Consider the following 25479-nt stretch of genomic DNA (forward strand, 5'->3'; position numbering starts at 1 on the left):
CGTACTATTCAACATCATGACTCTGACCAGGAAAAAGTACAACTAGAATAAATTAAGTGATATTGAAATTGACGATAAGGCGACTGACAATGAAATTATAACACAATGTAAGTGGCTTGCTACGTTATATTCGTGTACAGTATTAATAACGTATCAAGCCACATCGCAGCAAGCAAACTGTCCAACATAACCCAAACATGAATACAACAACATAACTTTTTTTGTTACAATTTTCTCATAATTGGCATCAAATTCCGCGAACGACACAGCCTACGGCACTGGGCACGAAGAAAACGTGATTTTCATGAGCCTAAAAATGAAACAACGTGAGAACACTTTTTGACGACTTGATGTTTTCCACGTAATGTCGACTCGGAGACGTAAAACAGAGCTCTTGGGAAACTGAGCTCTCCGGTAGTACTGCGCTTGATGCAGTTTCTAATCCCGATCATCGCCAACCTGGGTAAGACGTTAGTACACGACAGTACTTCGTATCGTCAAAAAACCTACGCGAAGGGCGCCCTCGGATTGCATTCCATGAGCCCAGAACCCATCCACAGTGGGAGATGTGCGCGACATGCTGTCATGTGTGAACAATAACCAAAAGCCGAAGATGGGTTTGGCAAGAATGTCGAGTATAGCATAGGCGATAATCTCGGTATCAACATTGAAGATGCGAGCACCATCAGCTACACCCCATACACTTACACAAATTAGTTGAATCCAAATTGGGGATTAGAAATGAACAACTTACATTGGATACAGTGTCCAGAGCACGAATGTGAAACCAGCGATCGCGGAGAAGAATGACCTAGTTTTGTTGTCCTTGTTTGACACAGCGTAGCGGCCGTTGTAACCAAGTTGATAGATAACAACCAGGTAGGCGATGCAGGCGATGGCATACCAACCCCATCGTTGACCTCCCGTCTGGCCAAAAGCAGCAAAAAGCCCAGTCATAATCATGATGACATCAGACACGACAGCGACAGTAATACTAGCACCGTTAAGACCAGCTAGGAGACACAGATCGAGGAGTAGTAGCGGAGTAGTAAGAGACCACTAATACACGGGTAAGCGGAATTGCGTGAAAGAGTCATGTTGAATCACAAGGTACTCGTAACGGAAGAGGAAACTCACGTCGACATAACGGGCCCAGTAGACCTCACGCTTGTAGACCTCGGTAACAACATGATGCTTGGTCTCCGTCGTCGCGTATTGATGGAGGCTTAGACCATCACCCGTGGCCATAGAGAAATAGGACAGGAAAGCGAACGTAGTAATGAAGGCTGTAATAATGTGAAACAACCGTTTTTGCTGTATGCAGTCTTAGCACGCGATATGAATGTAGGACTATTAGAACATACCACAGGCACGCGCATAGCCATGCCATAGAATGCTATAGAAGAAATTGCCATGAGGACGCAGACAACCCTGACTAATTAATATTGGTTAGAACGGGGGACCTGCGAGTGATCTCACCAGAGAGCTCGGTTGCCGACATCACTGGCAGACTGAATATGCATCTCGGGTTCAACGGGCATCGACGTCGGGAGGGAAGTAGGCGTCGATGTGGGCGACTTGTGGTCCCGGAGAACTTGCATCAAGCCGTCCAGGGCTTCCTGATCACAAATCATGATGAATAAAATCTGTAGTAATAGAGGCGATTGCTTTGGAAATAATGTGATTTGACGAACACGGTTACCACTAGAGCACGGGAGTAACAATGTTGTTGTAGCATAAAGAAGCAAGAATAGTATATAGGGAGGAACGTGGTGACATATAAGTGTTGGGCGTGGACCACGGCGCGGTTAGCTGAGGCGTAAAAGTGGTGTCGTCACTTTCACCGAAAGACTCGACCACCATCCCTGCATCTCCGATCTTCACCATTCCATGTCCGCCCAAGTCAACTCCTTCTCTGCTAGCAAGATGTCTGGGCCCAGAACCCAGCTTGAGCTTAAATCCGTCTTGCATACATTGACTAACATAAAGTCAACTCTACATGCAAATTGCGGGGTAGACACTAGACACTTAGATCTCAGACGTCGATCTTGATGGGCGTTTCGGCCTGCCCTTCATCTCAATTCCCCGTTGGCCTATCGCAAGTTTTTACCTCGAATAATCCGCTACGCCAAGCCGATGAGCTGGACAGTATTGCAAACTCGAAATCTACTACTCTTGAACAAGGTAGCTCGCTTCCGCAGAATATGCCTTGTCTTTGTTGCGGACCTATTCCCGGATTCCATGAGCTCCGAACCTTGTTGGTTCAACAGCGCTGAACTTTGACACACGAACATGCTTTCTCACAAGTTCCCCGCGTTCAAGACCCGGCATGGTCGGACTAAGTGTAACCCACGCAATCAGAAGGCCGTACTCAATGGACATTGCATGATTTGATACGGGTCGCAACTGATGCCCAGTGAATAGCGCTTGGCCAGCATTGGGAAATCACTTACTGACTATAATATCACAGTGATGGCTCGTAAAGATAGCAATTGGGATTGAAGGTATCTCCCTCTTTAGCATCCTATAGTGTTGTGTTACGTACTTCCGAGACAATAAAGGCGGACACAAAGCAGATATGAGTTCGATATTAATCCGGGCCTGCATAATGCCCACGGTTGAAGGCGAAGCATCATCTCAAGGTTGCCTGGGAGTGTAAGACTTAATTCCACGTGGTACGTGGTCTACACCTTCTATCCTAAAGTCAGGTTTAAGCTTCGACACCTATGCAAGTTTAAATTTAACCCGTGGCCGGTTACCACTCATGGCTAGCAAAGGAGTTTCCACAACTTTAGAGTTTTAGATGTTCCTTAAGTAAATCAGGTATGGTCTAGCCCCCTATTGTGTCGCTAGTACACGCCTCAATACACCAGAGTCTTGCAGATAGACCAGGATTGTACGGCGTCTGTAAAAGGCATTTGCCCCTTGGCATATATATTTATAGCCCACCTCGACGTACCATACTTACAATATTTATAGCGATATTTGGTCCGTCGAAGACATATGCGCTAGTAACATTGTCGAGAAATCCATTCTTCACCATCCAAGTGTGAATATGGCATGTACGTCTGTGAGTAAGCCGTTCACATACCGCAACGCTGTGTGTACAATGATTTATTCGGCAAGGAATCTCATAATTTGACAATTGCAAGTGCTTCATGGTGCTCGAAAGCTTTGCCAATTGCTTCGTCTTGGTAGCCCAGTCTGATGCGCCTTGACAAGTTCATCATAAGGAGAATCCTTAATTCTTCGAAGCTGACGGTTGGCATACACAGCATAATCATCATCCGTGTAGATCTTCACGTCCTCATTCCAATGAGTGGTGTTGACACAGAACGACTTGCCCATCTCCCCCTCTATTATAGGATTCTGGATCTTCCTTGAGGATAGTAAAATCGAAAGTTTTTGTCCATCATTTCCGGGAGGTTCCATGAAAATTCAAACTAGCTCATCTTCCGGCTTGCCTTCTAGGGAATAGGTGTCTCGTACGTTCATGGACACAGAAGTCGATCGCCCCACGGATGCTCCTGGACCTGATCTTCATATGTTTGAACAAAGTGCCCATGGGCATGAAGAATGGGGTCGCGGATTTATTGTCCACGTGGAGTGACACACTCTGTAGTGAAGTTGAGAAAAAGAGAATCCTAAATAGCGGGATTTTACGAGTGTGAAACTCACCATATCCTGAATTATCGAGGCCTTCATCCACAAAGTACGACAGAATCGTATTCAAATCACCGGCCAACTACGCCTGGAGGTATTTATTTATCACCTCTTTCATCTCCTTCTCGGCCTGCCCCAGCGCTTACCGAAAGGCTACACTATGCGAACCACAGGCCATGACCTGGCAGTGGAAGTTGGTGTAAGGTAAGAGGTTGGTGTCTCAATCGCTCAGATAAGAGTGTAGACACACACTCAAAAGGCCCGAACTACAGGTATGTTCAAAACGGATTGCATTGAGGAAAACAGCCATCATATAGCCATTCTTAGCTACATGGTGGGTCGGGCTCATGCATCAGAACAGGGAGTTAACGCCTATCACTGCAGTCACAGCGAACTCCCAACGAAGCCACCGGCAACCTTCGATATCTTATGTAAGTAAATCCACCCTGTGAGCATCACGGTGATAATGGCCGTGTAAACCACCTGCATAGTATCCGTTACCAGCCTGTTGACTGCTTCACGGAATACTAAACACTGCTTTGGTAGTGCCCCCCATCCCCTAGCCCGATAGCCCGAAGCATGGTTATATGGCGTAGTGACATTCAGTCTAGTTATTTGCATGCGCATCATTATAGTAATGAATCTAAAAATCTTGTCAGTCTCGTCTATGATTTATTAAGTAACTAATATTCAGGAAATAACTTACAGTCTGATCCGCACATCCTGGAGGCGTCTGATACGCATAAGCTCCCGTATTGATAAACAGCGCCTGATTCTCGCACACAAGCCAAGCCGCCAGGTTCTGTCGTTGAATTTCGGGCGTCGACCACGTCAGCGCGTCGCCCTGGAATAAAAAGGTGCCAAAAGTATTCTCGGTTGTGTTGAACCAGGTCGCCAGCGTCCTTTGCGTCAGGTTGGTGGGTTTCTCGACGTTGAGGTACAAAGGTGCGGCTCCGTCGCCGTTGTTCTCCACCAGCTGCCCATCTTTGACGTTGAATTGTCCGGCTGTCGTGTAAGACTCGAGGATCGCGGTTCCTGCGGCGTTTTGGGGTTCGGTTTGCAGATACTTGTGGAAGTTGGGTGAGGCTACAGCGCGGATCCAGTACCAGCCTGATTGGAGGCTTGTTCCGGGGCCGGATTGTCTTACCTCGATGGGTGTTGTTGGATGCGCTGAGGTGCATGCTGAGAGCAGCAGCCCGGTCATGATATTGGGACGCATCTTAGTGTAGCGCGGACAACGAATTGTTCCTCGATATTAATGAAATATGACTTCGAAATGTAAGCGACTCGACTCTACGTAGCCACGAGAGACGCAAAGCTTGGAACTGACCTGTTTTACATCAAACCTCAATGCGGATCTTATAAGCCATCACTTCATAACAACGTGCAATAATGTTACCATGGCCTATATATCTGTCACCACTAGTCACAAGAAGCTCGGGTCCGTTCCGGGAATTGCTCTTTATAACTAGGCAATCTATTGGACCATTTGAGAAATTTACGTTCCGCTTTAGAGACAGTCCAGGAGGTTATGCCTCCGTGACCAAAACAATAGCGGAATCCTGGCAGAGGAAGAGTGTCCCGATTACCCGCCGGTTAAAGCTGGAAAGTTCTCACCACTTAAGCGTAACCGTTCGACAGATCTTGGCAAATTGATATCAAGATGAATTAATTGCGAAGCTTGATAGATTATTCCGGTAGTTTCATATATAAATATATCCAAAACAAAGCATGGTTCTAAGACAGGATTGAGAAGATAAATATCGCTTCGTAGCAGACATTCAGCGAGAGCCGTCCCACTTGCGGTGCTGAGTATTGCAAGAGTTATACATTGTCACATACAGGTAGACTTGGATTTTATGTTCCCGTTGAAGGAGCAAAAGGAGGGCACATATGCCTAACCTGTATGTATTGTAGCTAACTCTGGTCCTCTCTTCGAGGGTCTATGTATGGAAACAAAAGGGTTCTTATATAGTCAATGAATGGTAGACTTGCTGATTAATTCAGACAAGTTGTAGAAGCATATAGATAAGTAGGGAATGTTCTATCCTCGCCACATTTCTCGTAATAGAGGTATGTGGGGATGGTCGCCGTTCTAGGTGGCGATAGTGGCAAGTATAGGACCCACATGGCCCACAAGGCCCATATTGTCCAACTGGTAGCTAGGAGACCTTTTCCCTTCAGCACAGAACAATAGGTTTTCAGAACTATCATGGATGCAAATAACATAAAATCAAAATGTAATTTGCTTGATAAATATAGGTTGAAGTTCTGGGGTCTGTGTAATACATAGGGAAGTTTCATAATGAAGCGTGCCCACCACTTAATTATACAGTACAAAGATACGAAAATTTGGGTTTAAAGTACTACAACAATAAATATAAATATCTTGCTTAATTATATTTCATCTTTAAAGAGAGTTGCCTCATCTGCGTAAAAGATCTTGTCGATATAGCTGACAGAAGATGATTTTTCAAAAGACAGCTCGAAGTGTGCATCTGCCGTAGTCGGGACAGACCAAGCTATATGAGCAGACTGCTGAGGGATGATTTCTCGTCTCTTGTTACAGCCCCAGGGCGGATTTTTCAAGAATAATATTAGAAACAGTAGGAAAACACATCGCAAGCTATGAAGTCGTGAGGACCCCGAAAGAAAGGTAGATCTTGGAAAACTGAACGCAATCTCAATTCAACTTGAATTTTCTTCACCTTGACACCTCAATCTAATCGTGCTGTTTGTTTTGCAGCACCATAGAATGGCGGGAAGCAAAACAAAATGACTGCAGGTTCTGTAGTTATCCACCCACTTCGAACCAGTCTTCGATGAACCATTTGAAAGAGTCCCTTTATGCAGAGCTCAGAAAGCATGCTGACCTGCAAAGCTTTACTGCAGAAACTGCTGTCACCGATGCTCCTTCCAATAAGCGAGATCCACCGTCCGTCGTCTTTATTACAGATGCAGAACTCATCGACCTGAGACAGATTTCGCTATGAGCCAAACGTTTCGAGAAGGGGGTGTCGCCGTCTGCACGGCTATCTTTAGCAGCTTTTTCCGTCCACGCCAAATTCAGACCTTCCAGAAGGCTGACCTGCCATGGAACACAGGGACGCATGATGGCGGGACAACAAATATCAACACGAAGTCTCCGGGTGCAATGCTTCTTCCATACCTCCAATCACGCTGCAGCCAGAAAGCTATCTATCTCTGCAACAACAGACCGTGGCTTGATAAAACGAGTATGATACAGACAGAAAGCAGACTGCGATCACCATGGGACAATTAGGAAAGGGCAAATTTGGATATGTCAGTGAAATGAGCGGAGAAGATGGATGCCGAGGTCGTCCTTGGCATGTGTGGAATCAGCATCTCAAGGCCGACTCTTCAAGTTACCACCACGGCGATTTTGCATGTAAGTATGTCACCCTGGTCGATGGATTCAGCCACAATGACCATGAAGATGATGATGAAGAGCAAGGTGACGAATATGAGAGTGGTTCATACAGCGAGGAGACTGAACTCGACCTAATTGCTCCCTGATTTTCTCCCCAACTCAGAAATCAGTTAAGCAATCTAATCATCCTGCAAAAGGATAAGAACGTATGTGGTGGTTCCTTGCAGATTTGGCCTATGGGACGGGTCTTTGCTGGTGATCCTCCGAAACCAATCTTGCCAGTCCACGCAGAGATGCTCGGCATCTTATAGAATTGAGACGAATACTAGCTCATTTGCTGGTAGCCTGAAACCGTACAGCCAGCTCGACGCTTCATCATTGACGGCGCTTTATCCCGGGAATGGATCCAAGTGCATCTCTGAAGCACTCACCCGAGATGAGCTGCGTGTTGGTGAAGTTGGAGATTGCTGATACCACGTCCAGTGGCGATTCAATGTGGAGGCAGAAATTTTGGTAAAGCAAGCTCTTGTTGCAAATTTGGCTTTTACGAAACTATAGGCTGTACGCAGACTCTTTGAAGATCACTGTATCTGTGTCCAGCGAGATAAGGCATACATATGCAATGCTGTGGCTAAGGAAATATATTGCTCTAAGAAATCATGCCATCTTTACCAATCCTACATGATTGGCAATAAATGCCTGTGCCTCACTATTACGAGAGAAGTAAACCATTAGTTCTATCATTGGATGGTAGGGCTCTTGCCAGGACTTTCCTGATATTCGAACTCCAAATCGAGGCAGTCAAAAATTCTCAGTTTTAGCATAAGTAGCCAAGTTTCCTAGCAGCACGCTCTCGAAAAGCCGAGTATAGTCCACAAACTGATCCTCCCGGGGACCGGGCTCAGTGGCCGTATTGGCGCCTCGGTGCACAAGCCCAACCCCGGAGCAAGAAGTGCAATCATGGCGCCCGAGATAGGTGGCGCGACTTTCATTTGTGTTCTCGTCCTGGGTAAATGGGTCGAACGAAGATGAGGCGTATACATTGCGCGGAGTCTTGCGGGACGCCGAGCGGCCACGGGAAAGACACTATGCCGGAGGTAGCTGGGTTCCTGACAAGGGAAGGGCAGCAGCGGCTAATCGAGGCTTCGTTAAAATGAATCTCTGAATCGGTGCCGTATGCGCTGATGCAGACGGTGCAGAGGGATATGTTGGTTACAGTGGGGGCGATTGATGCCATTGCGCCGACGCAGAACTTGTAACAGGTGAGTCATCAGCTGCCAACAGCAAATATTGGCGTCTACCCTGGCTTGGGTTATGAGATTTGTTCGAGTTTACCGAAATTCGTTTCAAGCAGGTGTCAAGTTCTCAGGATGGCGAGTCGCCTGCATCGCTCCTGACTGCTAGGAGGTTGTTGGGTAAGGAGTAGGTGATAGGTCCAAGTTTGGGCTTGTATCCAGTGGACTGCCGTATGTTGGAGAAGTTAAATTGGCTTATTAAAAGATTGAATCGTGAGAATAAACAAATATCTGCTTTTGATTGTGATGACTTCAAAGACCTCAGCAGGTTAACAGTAATCAATTAGGTTAGTAGGTTTGGTTTGATCCCCTGAATATCTGCTAGCGGGTAAGCCCGCTCGTTCCTCCAAGAGCCAACAGCGCCATGACCACGCTATCATTGACGTCATTAGCAGCTCCGGACGTGCTGAAATTGCGATATTTCAAACCTCATTAGCAAAGTCGCAAATTACCGATAGCAACTCAAATGCAGTTGTTCTATCGTCTGAGTTATGGTCGAACCCAGATCATACGGTGCACAAATTTCTACCATAATGTTTGTACGTCAAGCAACGTGACAGTGCTTGGCCAATTGCCACGTCGAGTCTTCACTTACTCAAGAAGGCTTCTCACATATACCACGACAACCCCCAAATCAAAAGTTGTTGCAGTAAATATGAAAAGAAGTGCGCCTTCAGACTTAAAGGCGGCGCCGAAAGCAAAGAAACCGCGCCCAGAAGTTCCGGAGTACCATCTTATCCCGTCGTTGGGAGATAATTCGGGCGAGGTTATCTGGCCGGCTCCACAGAAGCAGATTGATGATGCCCGCGACTTTATATTAGAATGGTATATGAGCCCTCCGTCCCAAATTATCTGCGGTTCAGCTAAAGAAACCCGCGCAGCGCATCTGCCAATAAGAAAGTCTTGATTGTCCCTGATAAAGACGCCGATGGCCTGACCTCCGGCGCCATTCTGCAGAAGACCTTGGTATCGCTGGGCCTTGACCCAGCCTTGATATCGTCGCACCATATCTCCAAGGGGAGTAATATCCACGAGGACAAAGAGCGCACAGCCATGGCTGCCTACAAGCCTGGCTATGTCATTGTCCTGGATCAAGGCTCTCGTCGCTCACCGCCCGTCATCGACGCTCCCCACAAGGCGCTAGTGATAGACCACCATCACGCCCTGGAGGATGAGTTCCCTCAGGGCGCCCTGCACGTGACGGCATGCAATTCTCCTCCCGTGGCGACCAGCTCGCTGCTAACGTATCTCATCTGCGTTGATTTGCATGAGGAAGTTCAAAGCCAGTGTGACTGGCTGTGTGCAATGGGCACTCATGGCGACCTGGGGAATACCCTGAAATGGGAGCCGCCTTTTCCAGAAATGAAGGCCACTTTCAAAATGTATACCAAGAAAGCCATCAACGATGCGGTGTCGCTCATCAATGCACCGCGACGGACGGCGGCGTTCGGGGTGCCAAACGCCTGGAAAGCGCTCATCTCCGCTGCTACGCCTAAAGAACTCCTAGCGAATCAATCGCTTCTGGCCGCCAGAGCTGAGGTGAACGCCGAGGTGGAAAGGTGCACGCATACAGCCCCCAAATTCTCGAGCGACGGCAAAATTGCCGTCTTCCGAATCAACTCTGCTGCCCAGGTACACCCTTTGATCGCGACGCGATGGGCTGGTCATCTTCAATCGTCCAAGTTGGAAGTCATTCTCGTCGCGAACGAGGGATATCTACCGGATATGGTGAACTTTTCCTGTCGTATACCGCGGAGTGCGCGAGGTCGGAATATTCCAGTGAACATCATCGAGGTTTTGCAAGACATTGTGGACAGGGCGCCTGACCCTTCACTACGAGCTCGTATGGGCGAGTCATTTGCCCGTGGGCACAAGGAGGCAAGTGGAGGGATTGTGCCGAAGAAGGAGTTTGAGGAGTTGATAGATATCCTAGAGATTGGGAAGAAAGCCGAAAGTGGCAGTCCGGCAAAGTCCAAAGTCAAGAATCCCGCCCCAAACCAAGTGAATACCATCATGAACTATTTTGGGAAGAAAAATTAGTGTCATGATGGTATTGAAGTCAAATCTGGCACATGAGGCAACCAACAGGGCTGAACGGCGGGCTCCCTTCTGAGTTCGCCAATGACACATTATAGGAAAAGAAGTAGTCGAATCTACGGCGATCTCGCTAATTAGACACGCACGATCTTGCCTAATCGTGCCATAAAAGTCATGCGTGCTACCAGGAAAGTCTCACCCAGTGCGAACCGAATCACCTGCAGATGATCCGTAGCTCTGCGCCAAAAAGGATTTGAGAATTCAACAGGCCGGCTCGCCTTCAAGAGACTCTTTGGCGGCCACATCACAAATCCACGCTGGGTTGATACGTGATTTAGAAAGAATCCAGCTTTTCCGTTGTTAGTCACACCAGACCAACAACAGCCATCTTCATTTACCCCTGTCAATGATCAGCTAGCATCATCCCAATAAAGGGACTATCGACTCCATCACAACTCACAATTCAAGTTGCTGATTGTCTTGTTCATACTACCGTCACACCAGTGTCATGCATACTGGGGTGACGCATGGGAGATATCGGGGCCAGCTCCAAAACGATCGACTACCCATATAATCCATCATGCCAGCCAAGGAACCACTTTTCACCACAATTCTCTGGGTACTCTAACCCGATTATTCGGGCGCTCTCCAGAAACTGGAGCACACCCTTGTCCCCTCTAGGCCAGTCAACTAGCATTCCCCATGTTATCACACATGGGCAGTGGTAGAAACAGCAACTGGTACAGCCGCCAGCCCGATGATAAGATTTTGGTTTGCTGGACAACTAAGCAATGAGGTCGTTGCCTTGAAATCAGGAATGTAAATTTACACGTAGATATCGGTAGAGATGGACCTCGGCGATTCCAGGCAATCAAGCCATGTCGACATGTCCCAGAGATAAATCGGAGTGACTCGTCTATTCCCGGCCCCTGTATTTGTAGCAGCTGCCAGCAAGGACAGGGCATGTTTGTATGCTATGTTGTGGAGGTTGACCAGCAGCATGGCTGATTTTGGCACCGAAGAGGCATCCGAGATAGATGAAAATTGAACCTCAAAGTGATACCCTGTTGTTCATTGGCGGGTTACAGGGGTTAATGGAGTCGGTACATTTTAGGAAGGCACATTGGACAGAGTGGGCCACTGAATCAGCTACCTCGCTGCACATGGGAGACGTGCCAAGATTGTCCTTCATCAGTCCACATGCATCGAATCCATTGTGTGGACTCTAAAATATGCCTCGACGTAGTGGACTACAATGAACCTCATATGCTTTGTGTAAGTCATGATTGCCTGGAATCGCCGAGGTCCATCTCTACCGATATCTACGAGTAAGTTTACGTTCCTGATTTCAAGGCAACGACCTCCATTGCTTAGTTGTCCAGCAAATCAAAATCTTATCATTTTCTCAGCCCCGTGTGCTTGTGTCTCGTCCTCTCATATAACCTTCAACTCGAAGCGCGGGCAGGCTCGTGTTTTTTCATATTCAAGAAGTACTTGAACCACTGGACCGCCTGAGACAAAGCTCGCTCCTTCGCAAACCTACCATGCGGGTCTTTAGTTTTACCTCGAACAGCGAAACCGTGTCCGACGCCAGAGAAGAGGTTCATCTGATAAGGCTGCTTGGTTTTCTCTAACAGCATTTCCATTTCATGCCGTTTGTGTGTGGTGAACGTGTCATCGTTGGCTACAATAGGGACCTATTAGCGATATCCGTCCTCAGGTAAATAGCATAGGCTTGGGGGGAAAGTACTGGCGGCAGCAACACTGAGTGGTCCATTGATGCCGAGGATCTCCTCATGGGCGAGGTGAGTGGGATGTGCGATGAAGCCGGCATCTAATACGCCAGGTTGTAGGGCTCGCAGTAGATATTTCGCGCCAATGCAGTATCCGACGCCGAAAATATGTTGACAACGGGCTACTTCTCTCATCTCTTTCATGACAACCTTGATGATGGGAATGATCTGCTCGGGGGGGTGATTCTTGAGCCAATTCATCAGGTCGAAACTGTCAGAGCGGTTCAGAGTGACTGCGTCACCTCGGAAGAGATCTGGCATGCTTCATATATACGGGTCAGTGTTACCATCACATGTGATATGGACTTTAAAGGCAGATGTGAATCAGTCGTAGAGATACCTTGCGGAATAAGAAGGGTATGTTTATGCGTCAGATTCTTGAGCATAGAGGAAAAAAAGGCTCGGAAGTTGCGTACACAGTGAAGAAGCCATTCGAGGCAAAATTGTCGGCCACAAGTTGAGCGTTGACGAAGTTATGACCCATCACATCAGTGAAGATAATTATGGCATTACGCGCAGAACCATTGGCGGAGGTCGCGTAGTAGGTCTGGACTATTCGTCCTCTCATTAGCGTTCTTCTGATATGAATGGCAACGCGTAAAGAAAAACAAAAATAAAATTTTCATTTACTCACTTCCTCTGATGCTTTTCATCTTGCCCGTTGGTGTGCCTTCGTGGAGGTGACCAGTCGTACATGAGTGAAATTTCGTATCGGATGGCATTGCACATAGGATTTGTATCGACCATGAATATTATGCTTTTCAGAATTGTATTCGGAAGAAACCACAAATCCAATGCTGTCGTGCGTGGTAGAGATGCGAGAAAATTTTTCGTTTCAGGTTACAACGCGGTCTTGAAGCAGTTTTTGATTTTGCTCCTATCCTTTGCAAGCCAGGTTCAGCACACAGGGCAACTACCTCCGGAGCGTACATTCAAGCGGCGCCCACCCAAGTAGATGTCTTAGATTCGCCAGACAATACTTAAATTAAGTATAGATACGTAACTAAGAGAATTACCACTCTTGAATGCACAAACCGGTACAGATGCTTGGTTTCCACGTTTCCAAAGAAGCAGTTTCCTTTTCCCCTTGTCTCGATGATCAACTGAAAAGCGATTCCGGCTTATATTTGGCTAGTCTTACGTGCTCCAGGTGGTGAGACAGTACGAGAAAATGACACAAAGCTGATGAAGATAATATGTTATGCTGTCGGAAATTATTAGGGGCTGTATTGGCATTATGAAAGTGCGTTGGGGATCAATCCGAAGTTCGCCCCTGAGGGGTCCCGAAGTACTACAATCTGTGGCCTGACTGCCATGTATCCCTCAATACTTTATGCCACAGCTTCCCGCAGAGATCATGCAAATTCCGCATTGTTTCAAGAGTTGGACCGACAGCTGCTACTGATCCTATTATCAACATATTACAGTATAGAAGTAGTCCTAAACCTAGCACCACTTGATTCTTATTGGAAGATTCTCACATACTATTACAATATCAGTTTATTCATGTTTAAGTAGTTGTCGATTACTTCACTAACGACGATATCGAGTCAATCATGACTGAAGACCTTCATGCTGGCAATCTGGCTTCAGTGATTCGCGGCAGTAAAATCTAAACAGTAGCCTTTTAACGGCTAACCATTACATACATACACGGGGCAACTCCAACATTTTAAGGTCTCTCACTAGACTCGAATTCTTTTTTCCGCTGAGCCATCATCACTTGAAGCTGCATATCCGAAAGCTTATTTCCATGTTCCCTCGCCTGGTCGACCATTTTCTTAAGCAGTGACTTCATGGTCTGAAGTGTTTTCTCCCGGCCTTGTGCCCGCAGCTTCGCCTCGTATAGCTTGATCCTGCTTAGCAGGTTTTCAGGTTCCGCATTATGTAGGTCTCTTTTTCTCTTGTCGAATTTATGATCCAGACTCGATATTCGCCTCTGGAAAAGTTGTTGTTCTTCGGCGAGTCTGTTGATCGTCTCGGCAGCAATGCGCTTCCACACTATGAGTGTAAGGATATCGTGCTCTATGCTCCATAGCTCGGTATGAGAGATGGCGTACAAATTGTTTCTTCTGCGTTGGTGGGGGTTCTGGGGTCGAGAATTTTTAGGTGTCTCGTGCTGCTCGGTGGTGGGCTTTTGTTTCAAAGGTCGAATTATCTACACAGTACGAGAATCTCAAGTGGCGGTAGTTGTGGACTACGAGTTCGAAGACGGGTTTCAAATTAGTTCCTGATATAGAAAGACTGGACTGACCTCGAAACGAGGAGATTGTTGAGAAGAAGGACATCATGAATCTAAAAGAGAACTAAAGAGCTACTGGTATAATCGCATCAGCCAGAGAGTGTTTCAGACCCCGAGACTGATCTCTTTGGTGGCAAGGTGTTAGCTGACTACAAGGGAACAGTTGGTCCCAATGAATTCGATAGTATAACCTCTTCACGTGAACTACAGGGAGGTATATATGGACTTGTGGGGAGATGTTGCCTCGGGGTTTGGAGCTGGTGTGTCTGGAGAGTGTTTTGAAGATGGTTCCAGAGGCCCACGTTTCTGATGAGAGTGGGATTTGATTCTTGAACGACGTTACAATGCTGGATGGCATGGATGTATGCAAAACCCGACTCCTGGCTAACTCAACCCTCCCGGCATTGGGCACAGTAAATCTGATTTTCGTTGTCCAAGGTTTTGACGGAATATGTGATTATGAGGTATGTCTGCTCATTCATCGATGCACATGGTTGATAAGTTACCTAATAAGTTTTCACTGCATTTGAAGAATACAATGGAAATAAGCAATTCATCAATTCATCCAGTACGTAAGAAGCCACATTCTAGTTCAATAAATTCAAGATATATGGGAACCCAATCCAAACTCATCACAGCAAATTCCATCTCCAACCATGTCCACATAGCCCTTACAACTTCCCCACAGCCTTCAATCCCTTATCCCCATCAACCAATATGCACCAACCCTCACTCCCTCTCCCGCCATCGCCCGCAACCACCTCGCCCTCATACTCATCCTGCGCGAACTTCATAACGGCCTCGTCAAAACTACCGGGTTGCATCCACACAGCCGGAACTCCGAGCTCCTTGGCCTCTTGGAGGACCTTTAGCGTCGCCGCGGGCGGCGTGATGATGGACACAGACGTCTCCTTGGGATTGGGAAGGGCCGACAGCGAGGCGACGGTAGAGTAGGTTGATGAGTTGACAGCGATGGAGGGCGTGACGGGGTTGATGGGCGTCGCGGGGATGGCGTGGTGGATGTACCAGGCGAAGACTTTGCGATCGGGTTACTGACAATCGCTCTCAGGAATTGGGATTTGGTGGGGGTCGAAGATTCTACAGTGAAATGATAAAGGGTGAGAACTCACTCTTATGACCGAATTTAGCGGGGTTGGAACTAGCCCCTACCACGGCGAAGTGTGGCGATGAGAAGAACTTCTTTACTGTGGCCTCGGTCGTCATCTTCAACATTTAGGATTTCTCAATCTTTAGAAAGGAGTAAACGCAGACACTGGTGGTAGACTTAGATGCTTAAGTATAAATGAGAAGAGGCTCAAAGGGATGAAGGGCCGTAATGTGGAAGGTAGTGTTCGACTGCCGTTGACAAATAAGACATCTTGACAAATAGGAAGCTAATGAATCACGTCATTGGTTGATCGATGGCTTCTACCAGCGGCACTACGATTTCGGCGCCGGATCGGCTTCCGCCGCGGTGTTCTGCAGGTGGTTAATTGAGTCGTGTTTGGGTCCACTGGATCAAACGACATAAAACCAACAAGACCTGCCCAGTTGAGATGTATTTTGGCAAGCACGATACTCGTGATAAACGGCCCGAAACCGGGTGATTTGGAATCTGGATACTATCGAGAAGCACTCCGACGAGGCACAAAATGAGCGCATTCGCGTAAGCTAGCCAGATACTCATTCCGTCTTATCAAGTAGTGTTCCTCACAAACAATAGACGCTCAACCTTCTCCGCAACATCATACGCGGCATTTCGGCCGACGTACCCACCCACCCTCTTCAGGACGGTACTGCGCTACCACCAGTTGCCCACAGCAGCAGGCAGTTTACTTGACCTAGGCTGCGGCCATGGCCTCATTGCGCGGGACCTAAGCCCTCACTTCAAGGTCGTCACAGCCGTTGACCCCTCAGCCGGCATGGTCCAGCAAGCAAAGGAGACGACTTCGGACCCCAAGATCGTGTTCCGTCAAGGCGCGGCTGAAGATCTGGGTTTTGTGGACGTCGCTTCGGTCGACATGGCCGTCGCCGGACAAGCGGCGCATTGGTTCGATTACAACAAGGTCTGGCCGAATCTGGCCCGTGTCGTGAAGCCGGGTGGCACGATGGCGTTCTGGGGGTACAAGGACAACGTGCTGCTTGGGTACGAGCAGGCGACTAAGGTCATGGAGCGGTTTGTGTACGAGTTCGGAGAGGTGGCGCCGGGCGTCGAGGGGATGGGGAGGTTCTGGCAGCAGCCGGGAAGAAATATACTCAGGGATTTATTGCGGATTGTCGTGCCGCCTGAGAAGGAGTGGGGGGATGTGCAGAGGTTGGAACATGAGCCCGGGCTGGAGGGGAATGAGAAGACGGCGTGGTTGAGGAAGAAGATGACATTGGGGGAGATAGAGGCGTACACGAGGACTTTTAGTTGTTATACGGAGTGGCAAAGGGCATATCCAGAGAGAAAGAGTAGGGTTGCTGGTGGAAAGGGGGATGATGTTCTAGATGTGATGTGGGAGTATATGATTGATGTTGTGCCGGAGTGGAAAGCGAAGGGCGAGACTTGGAGAGATATTGAAGTCGAGTCGGATTGGGGGACTTATATCATAATGGCGAGGCGAAAGTAAATGTATCAATATGAGTGCCACTGTTGTTGGAAGACATTATACTTCATTTCGAAGATCCATGGGTGGTATATGTATGTCAGACTGCCCCGCCATCGCACTGTCGGTAGTCTTCAATTCCCGTCGCGTTTGTTGTGGTTAGCACAGCACCACTGAAGTCGTAGCAGGCATGCCGGATATGGACACTTGAACAAGCGGTATGGGCAATTTAACATCGACCTGCTTGATTTATGAACCTTGATTCATGAACATCAGCCAGTTTCAAAAGGCCAATGACGATTGACAGCGTTGCCCCATAACTAGTGCTCGCCGGGTGTGCGATCTGGTTGCCCCGTCAATGGATTATCCCAGCCAAAATCTAGGAACGCATGATTTGGCACAGACCAGGACCGACCCAACTCGCCGATAGGAGAAAACCATTGTCAAATGTTTCATTGTCTAATCTGACCTACTCACTCCTCCTGCAATCACTATCGCCAGTCTCAATTACGACTGTTGACGATCCTCAAAATCCTCCCGAGTATCCCTTCCTTCCAAGTATCCCTCAGAATGGTGAGTCTACCCCGCATCATACGTTCCCTAAACTTTCCCTTCGTTTGCAACTTTCTGGAGGGTAAACAACGTGAGGAGGTGACCCCTCAGAACTCCGATTGCCCCCAAGGTGTCTGGCTTTTAGCGCGTCAGTACAATTTAGGAAAGAGCCAGTCAGCGGCGTCTTTGCGCCTGCCCGAAGTCCGCCGTCCAGTCGCCTGTGTTCGCTGAAGTCCTGTCGCATCAATCCCAGCTATCCCCTGAGCATCAGACTGCATTCCTCGTACACACTTCCAAATCCATCACCACCTCTTGGCTCCCAATACCTTCTGTGGTGCACGTTCTGTTGCGAACAACATCTGTTAATCATAACCAATATGGCGGCTAATTACGAGAACAATCAGGCTTCTACCAACTACAAGGAGGCTTTCTCCTTATTCGACAAGCGAGGCAATGGCCGCGTCTCCCTCGACAGCCTGGGTGACCTGCTCCGTGCCTGTGGCCAGAACCCAACACTTACCGAGATTCGTGATCTGGAGAAGAACGTCGGGGGTGACTGTAAGTTGGAAACTCTCTCCCACACGCCCCTCTGAATTATTCGCCCCAACGGGGGTTTTCTACATGCATACAGCCACAAGGGTGGTAACCACGAATATCGGACCACAAGCTAATGTTTACAACAATAGTCGACTTCGAGACTTTCCAACGAGTTCTGAACCGACCGGGCGGCTTCCGCGATCCTGGCGAGCCGGACGAGTACTGCCGTGGCTTCCAAGTGTTCGATAAGGACATGACCGGCTTCATTGGTGTCGGCCAACTCAAGTACATCCTGACAAACCTCGGCGAGAAGATGACGGATGAGGAGGTCGATGAGTTGCTCAAGGCGGTTGATACCAGCTCGGGCCAGGTCAACTACACCGGTAAGTGGATGCCTTGACTCCAGACCGAAAAGAAAAGAACGAGGCTGACGCAATATAGATCTTGTGCGCACAATCCTGGCCAACTAGATCGCCCTGCTAGGATAGAATGGATGCTACGCGGGAAATGATAGTGATTAAGAGTCCGATTGATTGGTCATACCACCAAGACCAAGTCCGGGCGTGGTGGCATCAGGCACTTTGCATGACTGGAAGATGACAAGGCGTTTGCTCGTTGGGATTGTATGAATTGGGTAGCCGGGTTTGGCTGTTTCCGTAGATCAATAGTGCATACGAGGCTGCGTGGCGCCTCGGAAAGGGAGATACTATTTGACATTCTATGCATACTATCTCAAGCATTGCAGTGACTTGCAATGTCTTCCTGAACTGACTCGTAACCATGGGGCGAAATCCACTATTAACACGTTGGCTGGCTGGCTGGCTGGTTGGTGGATCAGAGAGGTGTCCCATTGAAGTCACGGTGCTTCCCTGACCGGGCGAACCCCGCGTTCAGCTGCAGGGACAGCTCCTGCATTAGAACGTTCCTCTACACCATCCGATTTCGACCTGTAGCTTCGTTCTACGCACCGCTTGTTTGATCATAGCTGGGCGCTCACTTGATACAGGAGCTCCTTACCCCGCGCCTTACATTGAACTCATTTGTCTAGATCCAACGCCATTGCGCTTGTTCAGTCATCCAACATTTACGAACCTACATTCTGCAGCTCTGGCTTCCAGTATAAGAAGCTTGCGGTCCCTTCTCCTCGTTACCTCCCTTCTCGTCCTCCTCCTCGCCATCATCTTGAATCTGGCTGCCCCACGAGCCATCTCCCGCCTGAGTCTGTGTCTGGGCCATCTTCGTTTCAGACCAACCAAAACAACTTCTGTCAGCAGCACCTTCACGACCTACAGGCCCCTCATGACCGCGACCATGGCGCCCGAAAAGTACAAGAACCCACCGCAGCCCCCGCCGATTTTCACGGGTACCAAAGACTCCATTGTCAGCGATGCCAATGCGCTTTGTGACTCGACCAGGAAACTGCTCGATAGCCTCGTTGCGAATGTTCCCACCGAGAAGGCCACCTTCGCGTCCGTTTTGAAGCCAATGGCGGATGACGAGAACGAGTCCGGTCTGACCGCACGCATTTTGGGCTTCTACCAATATGTTTCCGGGGATGCCGACCTCCGCAACGCCTCCACCGAAGCCGAGAAGCTGATGGACGACTTCGCTATCGAGTGCAACATGCGCGAGGATGTCTACCAGCTTGTGGAGTCAGCATTCAACAGACAGAAGACCGAGGAGCCTGATCTGGACGCCGAGAGTCTGCGGTTACTCAACAAGGAGCGCAAAAACTACATGAAGAATGGGTTGGGATTGCCGAAAGGGCCGCAGCGGGATCGCTTCAAGGAAATCAAGAAGCGTCTGAGTCAGATTGGGATCGCTTTCCAGAAGAATCTGAATGAAGAGAACCAGGGTCTGTGGTTCACCGAGGAAGAGCTCGACGGTGTACCTAAGGATCTACTTGCGGGCTTGGAGAAGGGCACCGGCGAGAATGAAGGCAAGATCAAGATGTCTTTCAAGTATCCCGACTTGTTTCCGACCCTAAAGTTTGCGAAGAATTCTGAGACAAGAAAAAAGGTATTTATCTCGAACGAGAATAAAATACCCGCCAACGTCGCGCTGTTCAAGGAAGCTATTGTTCTGCGAGACGAGGCCGCGCGGATGCTTGGATACCCTAACCATGCTGCGTTGCGTATTGAGGACAAGATGGCCAAGACACCAGAGACAGTCAACTCATTCCTAGAGGGTCTGAAGGGCAAGCTTTTGGCTGGCGGCGATGCTGAAAAAAATCACCTGCTCGAGCTGAAGAAGAAGGACGAGGCAGCTCGAGGTCTCGAGTCAGACGGAAACTACTACCTCTGGGATCACAGATTCTATGACCGCATGATGGTGGAGCAGGAGTACAACATCGACGAGACCAAGATTGCCGAGTACTTCCCTCTCACCAGTACAGTGGAGGGCATGCTCAAGATCTTTGAAGAAATTTTCGGTCTGGCGTTCATTAAACTCGGCCAAGAGGAGCGTGGAAGATTATCTCCAACCGGAAAAGCGGACGACATCTCCTGGCATGAGGATGTCATCATATTCTCGGTGTGGGATGACTCCTCAGAGGGCGATGGATTCGTCGGCTACTTGTATCTTGACTTGCACCCTCGCCAGGGTAAATATGGCCATGCTGCCAATTTCAACCTGTCGCCTGGTTTCCTGAAGAAAGATGGCTCACGCCGCTATCCCGCTACAGCACTGGTCTGCAATTTCTCAAAGCCCACCCCCACAAAACCCTCCCTTCTCAAGCACGAGGAAGTCGTAACCCTTTTCCATGAGCTTGGCCACGGCATCCACGATCTGGTAGGCAGGTGCACATACAGCCGTTTCCATGGCACTTCCACCGTTAGGGACTTCGTCGAGGCGCCGAGTCAGATGCTGGAAAACTGGTGTTGGACGTCTAGCCAGCTGAAAGCACTGTCGAGCCACTACGAGACGGGCAATTCGATTCCGGATGATCTGATTGATAAGTTGATCTCCACAAAGCATGTCAACGACGCCTTGTTCAATTTGAGACAATTGCACTTTGGTATCTTCGATATGATGGTTCACTCTCCCAAAACGCATGAGGAATTGACAGAGCTTAATCCTAGCAAGTTGTACAATGAGTTGCGGGCGCAGATCTGTGGCCTGAAGGGTCCCGAGGCGCTGGGTGAGCCGAGGTAAGTTTGTCGGGCATTTCTTTCTTGCTCAACACGAAGAATCCCCACCTCCTGCATAGATGAACACGCTAACCAATGAAACAGCACCTGGGGCCAGGGCCAATCAACCTTTGGCCATCTTATTGGCGGCTACGATGCTGGCTACTACGGCTACTTGGCCTCTGAGGTCTACAGCACCGACATGTTCCACAGCTTCTTCAAGAAGAACCCGATGGACGGCAAGGAGGGCCGAAGATACCGACACACTGTGCTTGAACGCGGCGGTAGTCAGGACGAGATGTTGACACTGGAGCAGTTCTTGGGTCGCAAGCCTAGCAGTGATGCGTTTTACAAGGAGTTAGGCATTACTGCCTGATTTGACATAGTCTCACATGGTGTAGATGGGAGAACTGTAAAGTTCCTGGATTGGAAGCAGTATTATTGGACGCGTCTACACTCACTTACTGCTGGATGCCTGGGGTTTTCTAGATGTTGAAAAGAAAAAGAAACCAGAAAAGATGAATAAATAAACATGCCAGAGTACCTGTATGTTTGATTTCATTATGTTATCAAACAAACCCATCCCTAGATCAATCGTAAATGACATGAAGCCAGCTGTATACCATTATCTGGTTGTTTTTCGGATATATCCAGTGGTCGTGTACATTTCGAATAATAGACAATGAGAATGGTCCTGATAAGATTAGTAGTATGTAAACAATCAGACCAACCTAGAGTTCCGGGTATATTGGCAGATTCCGTTGTTTTCCTAAATACACAAACTTTGCCGGCTGTGGTACGTACTTCTCTATACCTGAGGCCCAGATAGGAGCATTTAACCATCTGAAGTAGAACACTTGAAGTAAACAAAAAGGGCCTCTTTCCCAACCAGAGTATCTATCACCCATAGCCGGGCCAGCGACGCGATCTCTTTGACCTTGTGTCTCGCGGCTCTGCCCGGCAAGGACAGAAGTGGTTGCCTGTGTCGTGACCGAGGTCCCATTCTCGATCATTAGTGAGTGGCCAGCTTATATTTATGTTATGCATCACCACCGTGCACTTTCTGTTCTCCTGTTCTACCATATATCACCTCTAGTGGGCGTTCCACAACCCGTGCTTCAAACTCACAGATGATAGACATCTACCGAGTAATCACAACCACTACGTTAGTCCGCCATGGTTAAATCAACTGTGACTTTATAAGAGTGAAGCAAAGACGATGTCTAGTATCTTCTGACGACTTTGACTGCACATGATAACCCTTGCACCCACCTCAGAGGCCGATCATCGCTAAGCAAGAGACCTAGGACAGTGAAGCAGCCTCTCATCAAAGGTGCTGATTCCTATACGAACCTACAAGACGTACACTTTGTGTCTCGCGGTACTCTACATGATCCTTGAGATCGTTGATGTATATTCTGTAGTCTAACGATTGTGGAGACAATTTCAGGCTGAGACAAGAGTTAAAGAAGATTAGAAATTTCTTTCAACTACTGCAAGTCTTACTGACCTGGCAATACGCATTGTGAACACCATAGAACCGTGCTTATCGTCTCTATCCCAAAGACATGACAGTCCCCTGAATTTATTAAGTAAATTGAATAATGCGGTTATGAAAGACAAGGATGCTAGACCATCTGAAGAGAGATCTCGAACCTGCTGGGATGGCAATTATTACATGTTGATTGGAGATCCAAATTACAAGAATATTTTGTTGTTAAGATACGCCTCAATGGCATAGTCTCGATAAAAGAAGCTGCGGCTACAAGCATTGTAATTATGTTGCTCTCTAGGTCTTGTTCCTAAACCATAAGGAGTGGTGGAAGCAAAAGTCGGCTCAACCCAACCAGTATCCACCTGGTGCGCATCAATCACCAACCAACAAATGCCCGAATTTTGGTGTGGAGAACATTAACCCGGAGACTGGTGAGTTGATTTGGTTGATATTTGGTGGGGGCCTGTTATTAGTAGTGTATTTGGCACCTTACCTGGACCTTGCCAACCCTGCAAGAAAACCGACTTCAACCCATCCAACCCTGTAACCAACTCAATGTTTGGAGGTCGACGTCATATCAACTCCAAATTGAAGAGTCCGATACTCCTCATCCGCGCAGCTCAGCATAGACGTCGATTACTCCTTTGCTTTGCCCTGCGAGTGCAATTCGGGAAGAGTCGATATGCGCGAGTATTGTCTTGATCGGAAACTAAGCTAGGAGCAGATGGCCACTTCACAACTTCAATCATGGCACTATAGTCAACTTGCTTCAAACTCCTGCGAAAGATCCCCTTGTTTGGTTCACCGTTCCCGATGATGGTCGCGCAGAAATAAGCGGAACATAAGGCCCACGCCAAGAGCGGGAATCGTTCCCTCTGTTGACGATTCGAAGGGGCATAGATCGGGTGCAGTTTGACCGTTGGCGTCGTAAAGTAACGTGCGGGTGCGGGTGCGTGGGGGCCAGTTACGCCAGGTGGGACGTGCTTTTGCGGACGGCGTGGAGGAAGTAGTGGAATGGTTAATTTACGTGTTGAAAGGTCGTTACATGCGAAGAGGGAAACGGGTATAGTGCTGGATTCCAATCATCAGGGGCTGTACAATCCGTGCCTGCCTGTCTTGTACCCCTCTATACCTGAGGCCACAGCTTCTCACATGTGTATTTCAAGTTTGGGTGTCATTGATAGTGGGCCTGGTGACAAAACATACACTCCGGACATATACATAGCCAGGGTCAGGGGGTTATCAGAGATCTGCAAATGAGATCCGGGGAACCCGAACCAACCTTGTCAAGCCGGTCGAGATAAGAACGAGTTTTCTGATATACGATAAAGGAGACCTCGTAGCCAAGTAAGCTCGACCTTTATGCCGTCTGGGCAACTGGCAATCTTGCATGTGCGGATCGAAGTGTTTGGCAGGTTGATACAACCTAATAGATCTTGGCTGGACCTGGTATTTTCCTATGTAGGGTACTCAAGACGCAAAACCTTGGTCTCTCCAATGCGCCGTGATATCTCGCGCCCGGCGCTCAATCCACTGATCATTACCCCAGAACCCCCAACCGGCCATGAAACGATACCAATCGACCAGAGCAAGTTCCCAGTGCTGCCAGAATTTGTCAAAGTCGTACTCTCCATGATCTCTCAGGTAAGTAGCAACTTCATGTGAAGTCTCCTTCCGACTATTCAACACCTTGGTGAGTTCGGAGTGGTACGGCTTCAACAAGTTCTTCTCATCTTCCAGGCGTCTCATCAAGTTTCCTAGAACAGATGTACCCAAGAAATAGACCAAGTCGCGCGTCACCAATCCGACGCCTACGTATTGGAAATCGTACAGCGCACATTTTCGGGGGCCATCCTTGTGCGTTTGGCCTTTGGGGGCGAAGAAGATGTTCGCCCCTTTGGCATCACCGTGCAAGAGTGTCCCATAAGTTTTGGCCTCATCCTTGATCTTCGCATCGACCTATGAAGATGTGAGCGCGTGAAATTCCAAATCATGGAGGCGCAGAGTACATACCTTCTCTGCCCATTCAAGTAACCATTTTTCATCGGCGTCGATATCAGAAAATTCGGTGCGTCTTGTGTCTAAATACCAGTACGTTCCTTGCTGCCATACGCCCTGTTTGCTACCGCCGTGGTACTCTAGCGGTGGAGGGATCAGGCCAGAGCCAACAGGATCCTCATGATGAACTCCCCAGAATGTACCATGAAAGTTAGCTAGCCAGGATAGAACTGCTTTGGTGTCGTCGAGTCCCAGGCTACCACGAGCTGGGACTGGACAGTCGACCGACAAGTCTTCCATCAAGAGACGGATCGATGCATCCCCATTTTCTTCCGGTGCCAAGTATGGAGTTGCCACTTTGGCCTGAGCGGGCAGTCTGTCGGCGAGGTTGTAGTAAAACCACCGTTCAACTTCATAAGAGAGCAGCTTGCGTAGATGACCTTCGTCGGCCTTATTCGGGTCCGTCCATGGTGGAGAGACAGTTTTGACAATAACATATCGATCTGCATCTGCAAGATTTGAAGGACTACCACTCCCGAATCCCGGAGACCGAAGGGCTACCCTCTCGATCGAACCGTAGTTGGACCATAGTGTGGCTATTCGTGTCGTTGATATCACGGCCCGATCTTGAAATTCCGGGATCTTGGCTACCAACCCAGCGGTCTTTCCAGCTTGCGCCTTCTTCGACATTTTCACGGTAAGGTCTGATACAAGACCGTTGACAAAACTATTCCCCAAGAATCGAACAATCATGAGATGG

General features: G+C 48.4%; 10 protein-coding genes across 10 annotated transcripts; 4 read left to right on the forward strand and 6 right to left on the reverse strand.

The window, feature by feature from the left end:
• Positions 1–20: 20 nt before the first annotated feature.
• Positions 21–1528, reverse strand: BCR38DRAFT_431085 (bacteriorhodopsin). The gene is made up of 7 exons (XM_040860077.1): positions 1480–1528; positions 1365–1431; positions 1138–1314; positions 755–1059; positions 511–703; positions 159–459; positions 21–107 (listed from the first exon to the last, which is right to left on the reverse strand). The coding sequence occupies exons 1-6, from the start codon at positions 1521–1523 to the stop codon at positions 439–441; spliced, it is 807 nt and encodes a 268-aa protein (XP_040715978.1). The 5' UTR covers positions 1524–1528; the 3' UTR covers positions 21–107; positions 159–438.
• Positions 1529–4270: 2742 nt separating this feature from the next.
• BCR38DRAFT_457147 (uncharacterized protein) lies at positions 4271–4867 on the reverse strand (the record flags this gene model as incomplete). The annotated part of the gene is made up of 2 exons (XM_040862006.1): positions 4271–4306; positions 4370–4867. The coding sequence occupies 2 exons, from the start codon at positions 4865–4867 to the stop codon at positions 4271–4273; spliced, it is 534 nt and encodes a 177-aa protein (XP_040715979.1).
• A 4137-nt stretch (positions 4868–9004) lies between these two features.
• On the forward strand, positions 9005–10389 carry BCR38DRAFT_408591 (DHH family protein; the record flags this gene model as incomplete). The annotated part of the gene is made up of 2 exons (XM_040858278.1): positions 9005–9174; positions 9231–10389. The coding sequence occupies 2 exons, from the start codon at positions 9005–9007 to the stop codon at positions 10387–10389; spliced, it is 1329 nt and encodes a 442-aa protein (XP_040715980.1).
• Positions 10390–11831: 1442 nt separating this feature from the next.
• On the reverse strand, positions 11832–12901 carry BCR38DRAFT_457149 (dienelactone hydrolase family protein; the record flags this gene model as incomplete). Its single annotated transcript, XM_040862007.1, has 4 exons — positions 11832–12070; positions 12137–12441; positions 12596–12731; positions 12814–12901. The coding sequence occupies 4 exons, from the start codon at positions 12899–12901 to the stop codon at positions 11832–11834; spliced, it is 768 nt and encodes a 255-aa protein (XP_040715981.1).
• Positions 12902–13851: 950 nt separating this feature from the next.
• On the reverse strand, positions 13852–14467 carry BCR38DRAFT_408593 (uncharacterized protein; the record flags this gene model as incomplete). The annotated part of the gene is made up of 2 exons (XM_040858279.1): positions 13852–14180; positions 14434–14467. 2 exons carry the CDS (start codon positions 14465–14467, stop codon positions 13852–13854), a joined length of 363 nt encoding a protein of 120 aa, XP_040715982.1.
• A 496-nt stretch (positions 14468–14963) lies between these two features.
• Positions 14964–15645, reverse strand: BCR38DRAFT_523407 (CoA binding domain-containing protein; the record flags this gene model as incomplete). Its single annotated transcript, XM_040865260.1, has 2 exons — positions 14964–15457; positions 15552–15645. The coding sequence occupies 2 exons, from the start codon at positions 15643–15645 to the stop codon at positions 15093–15095; spliced, it is 459 nt and encodes a 152-aa protein (XP_040715983.1). The 3' UTR covers positions 14964–15092.
• Positions 15646–16145: 500 nt separating this feature from the next.
• On the forward strand, positions 16146–17033 carry BCR38DRAFT_341093 (methyltransferase domain-containing protein; the record flags this gene model as incomplete). The annotated part of the gene is made up of 1 exon (XM_040855839.1): positions 16146–17033. A coding segment is annotated over one exon (888 nt), but the record flags the coding sequence as incomplete, so codon positions are not given.
• Positions 17034–17938: 905 nt separating this feature from the next.
• On the forward strand, positions 17939–18568 carry BCR38DRAFT_341107 (myosin regulatory light chain cdc4; the record flags this gene model as incomplete). The annotated part of the gene is made up of 3 exons (XM_040855842.1): positions 17939–18119; positions 18248–18481; positions 18540–18568. 3 exons carry the CDS (start codon positions 17939–17941, stop codon positions 18566–18568), a joined length of 444 nt encoding a protein of 147 aa, XP_040715985.1.
• A 439-nt stretch (positions 18569–19007) lies between these two features.
• Positions 19008–21842, forward strand: BCR38DRAFT_473856 (peptidase family M3). The gene is made up of 2 exons (XM_040862949.1): positions 19008–21247; positions 21332–21842. The coding sequence occupies exons 1-2, from the start codon at positions 19398–19400 to the stop codon at positions 21600–21602; spliced, it is 2121 nt and encodes a 706-aa protein (XP_040715986.1). The 5' UTR covers positions 19008–19397; the 3' UTR covers positions 21603–21842.
• Positions 21843–24191: 2349 nt separating this feature from the next.
• BCR38DRAFT_340946 (Ecdysteroid kinase-domain-containing protein) lies at positions 24192–25409 on the reverse strand (the record flags this gene model as incomplete). Its single annotated transcript, XM_040855824.1, has 2 exons — positions 24192–24680; positions 24735–25409. 2 exons carry the CDS (start codon positions 25407–25409, stop codon positions 24192–24194), a joined length of 1164 nt encoding a protein of 387 aa, XP_040715987.1.
• Positions 25410–25479: the final 70 nt, after the last annotated feature.

Source organism: Pseudomassariella vexata (genome assembly GCF_002105095.1).
Source record: "Pseudomassariella vexata strain CBS 129021 chromosome Unknown BCR38scaffold_6, whole genome shotgun sequence".
NCBI lineage: Eukaryota > Fungi > Ascomycota > Sordariomycetes > Amphisphaeriales > Pseudomassariaceae > Pseudomassariella > Pseudomassariella vexata.

Coding starts and splice junctions, on each gene's coding strand:
- BCR38DRAFT_431085 (XM_040860077.1), bottom strand. CDS start 1,523: ATGCATATTCAGTCTGCCAGTGATGTCGGCAACCGAGCTCTCTG. Junction 1,060..1,137: donor ACTGGGCCCGTTATGTCGAC/GTGAGTTTCCTC, acceptor CCCGTGTATTAG/TGGTCTCTTACTACTCCGCT. Junction 460..510: donor AATCCGAGGGCGCCCTTCGC/GTAGGTTTTTTG, acceptor CGTCTTACCCAG/GTTGGCGATGATCGGGATTA.
- BCR38DRAFT_473856 (XM_040862949.1), top strand. CDS start 19,398: ATGACCGCGACCATGGCGCCCGAAAAGTACAAGAACCCACCGCAGCCC. Junction 21,248..21,331: donor GAGGCGCTGGGTGAGCCGAG/GTAAGTTTGTCG, acceptor CCAATGAAACAG/CACCTGGGGCCAGGGCCAAT.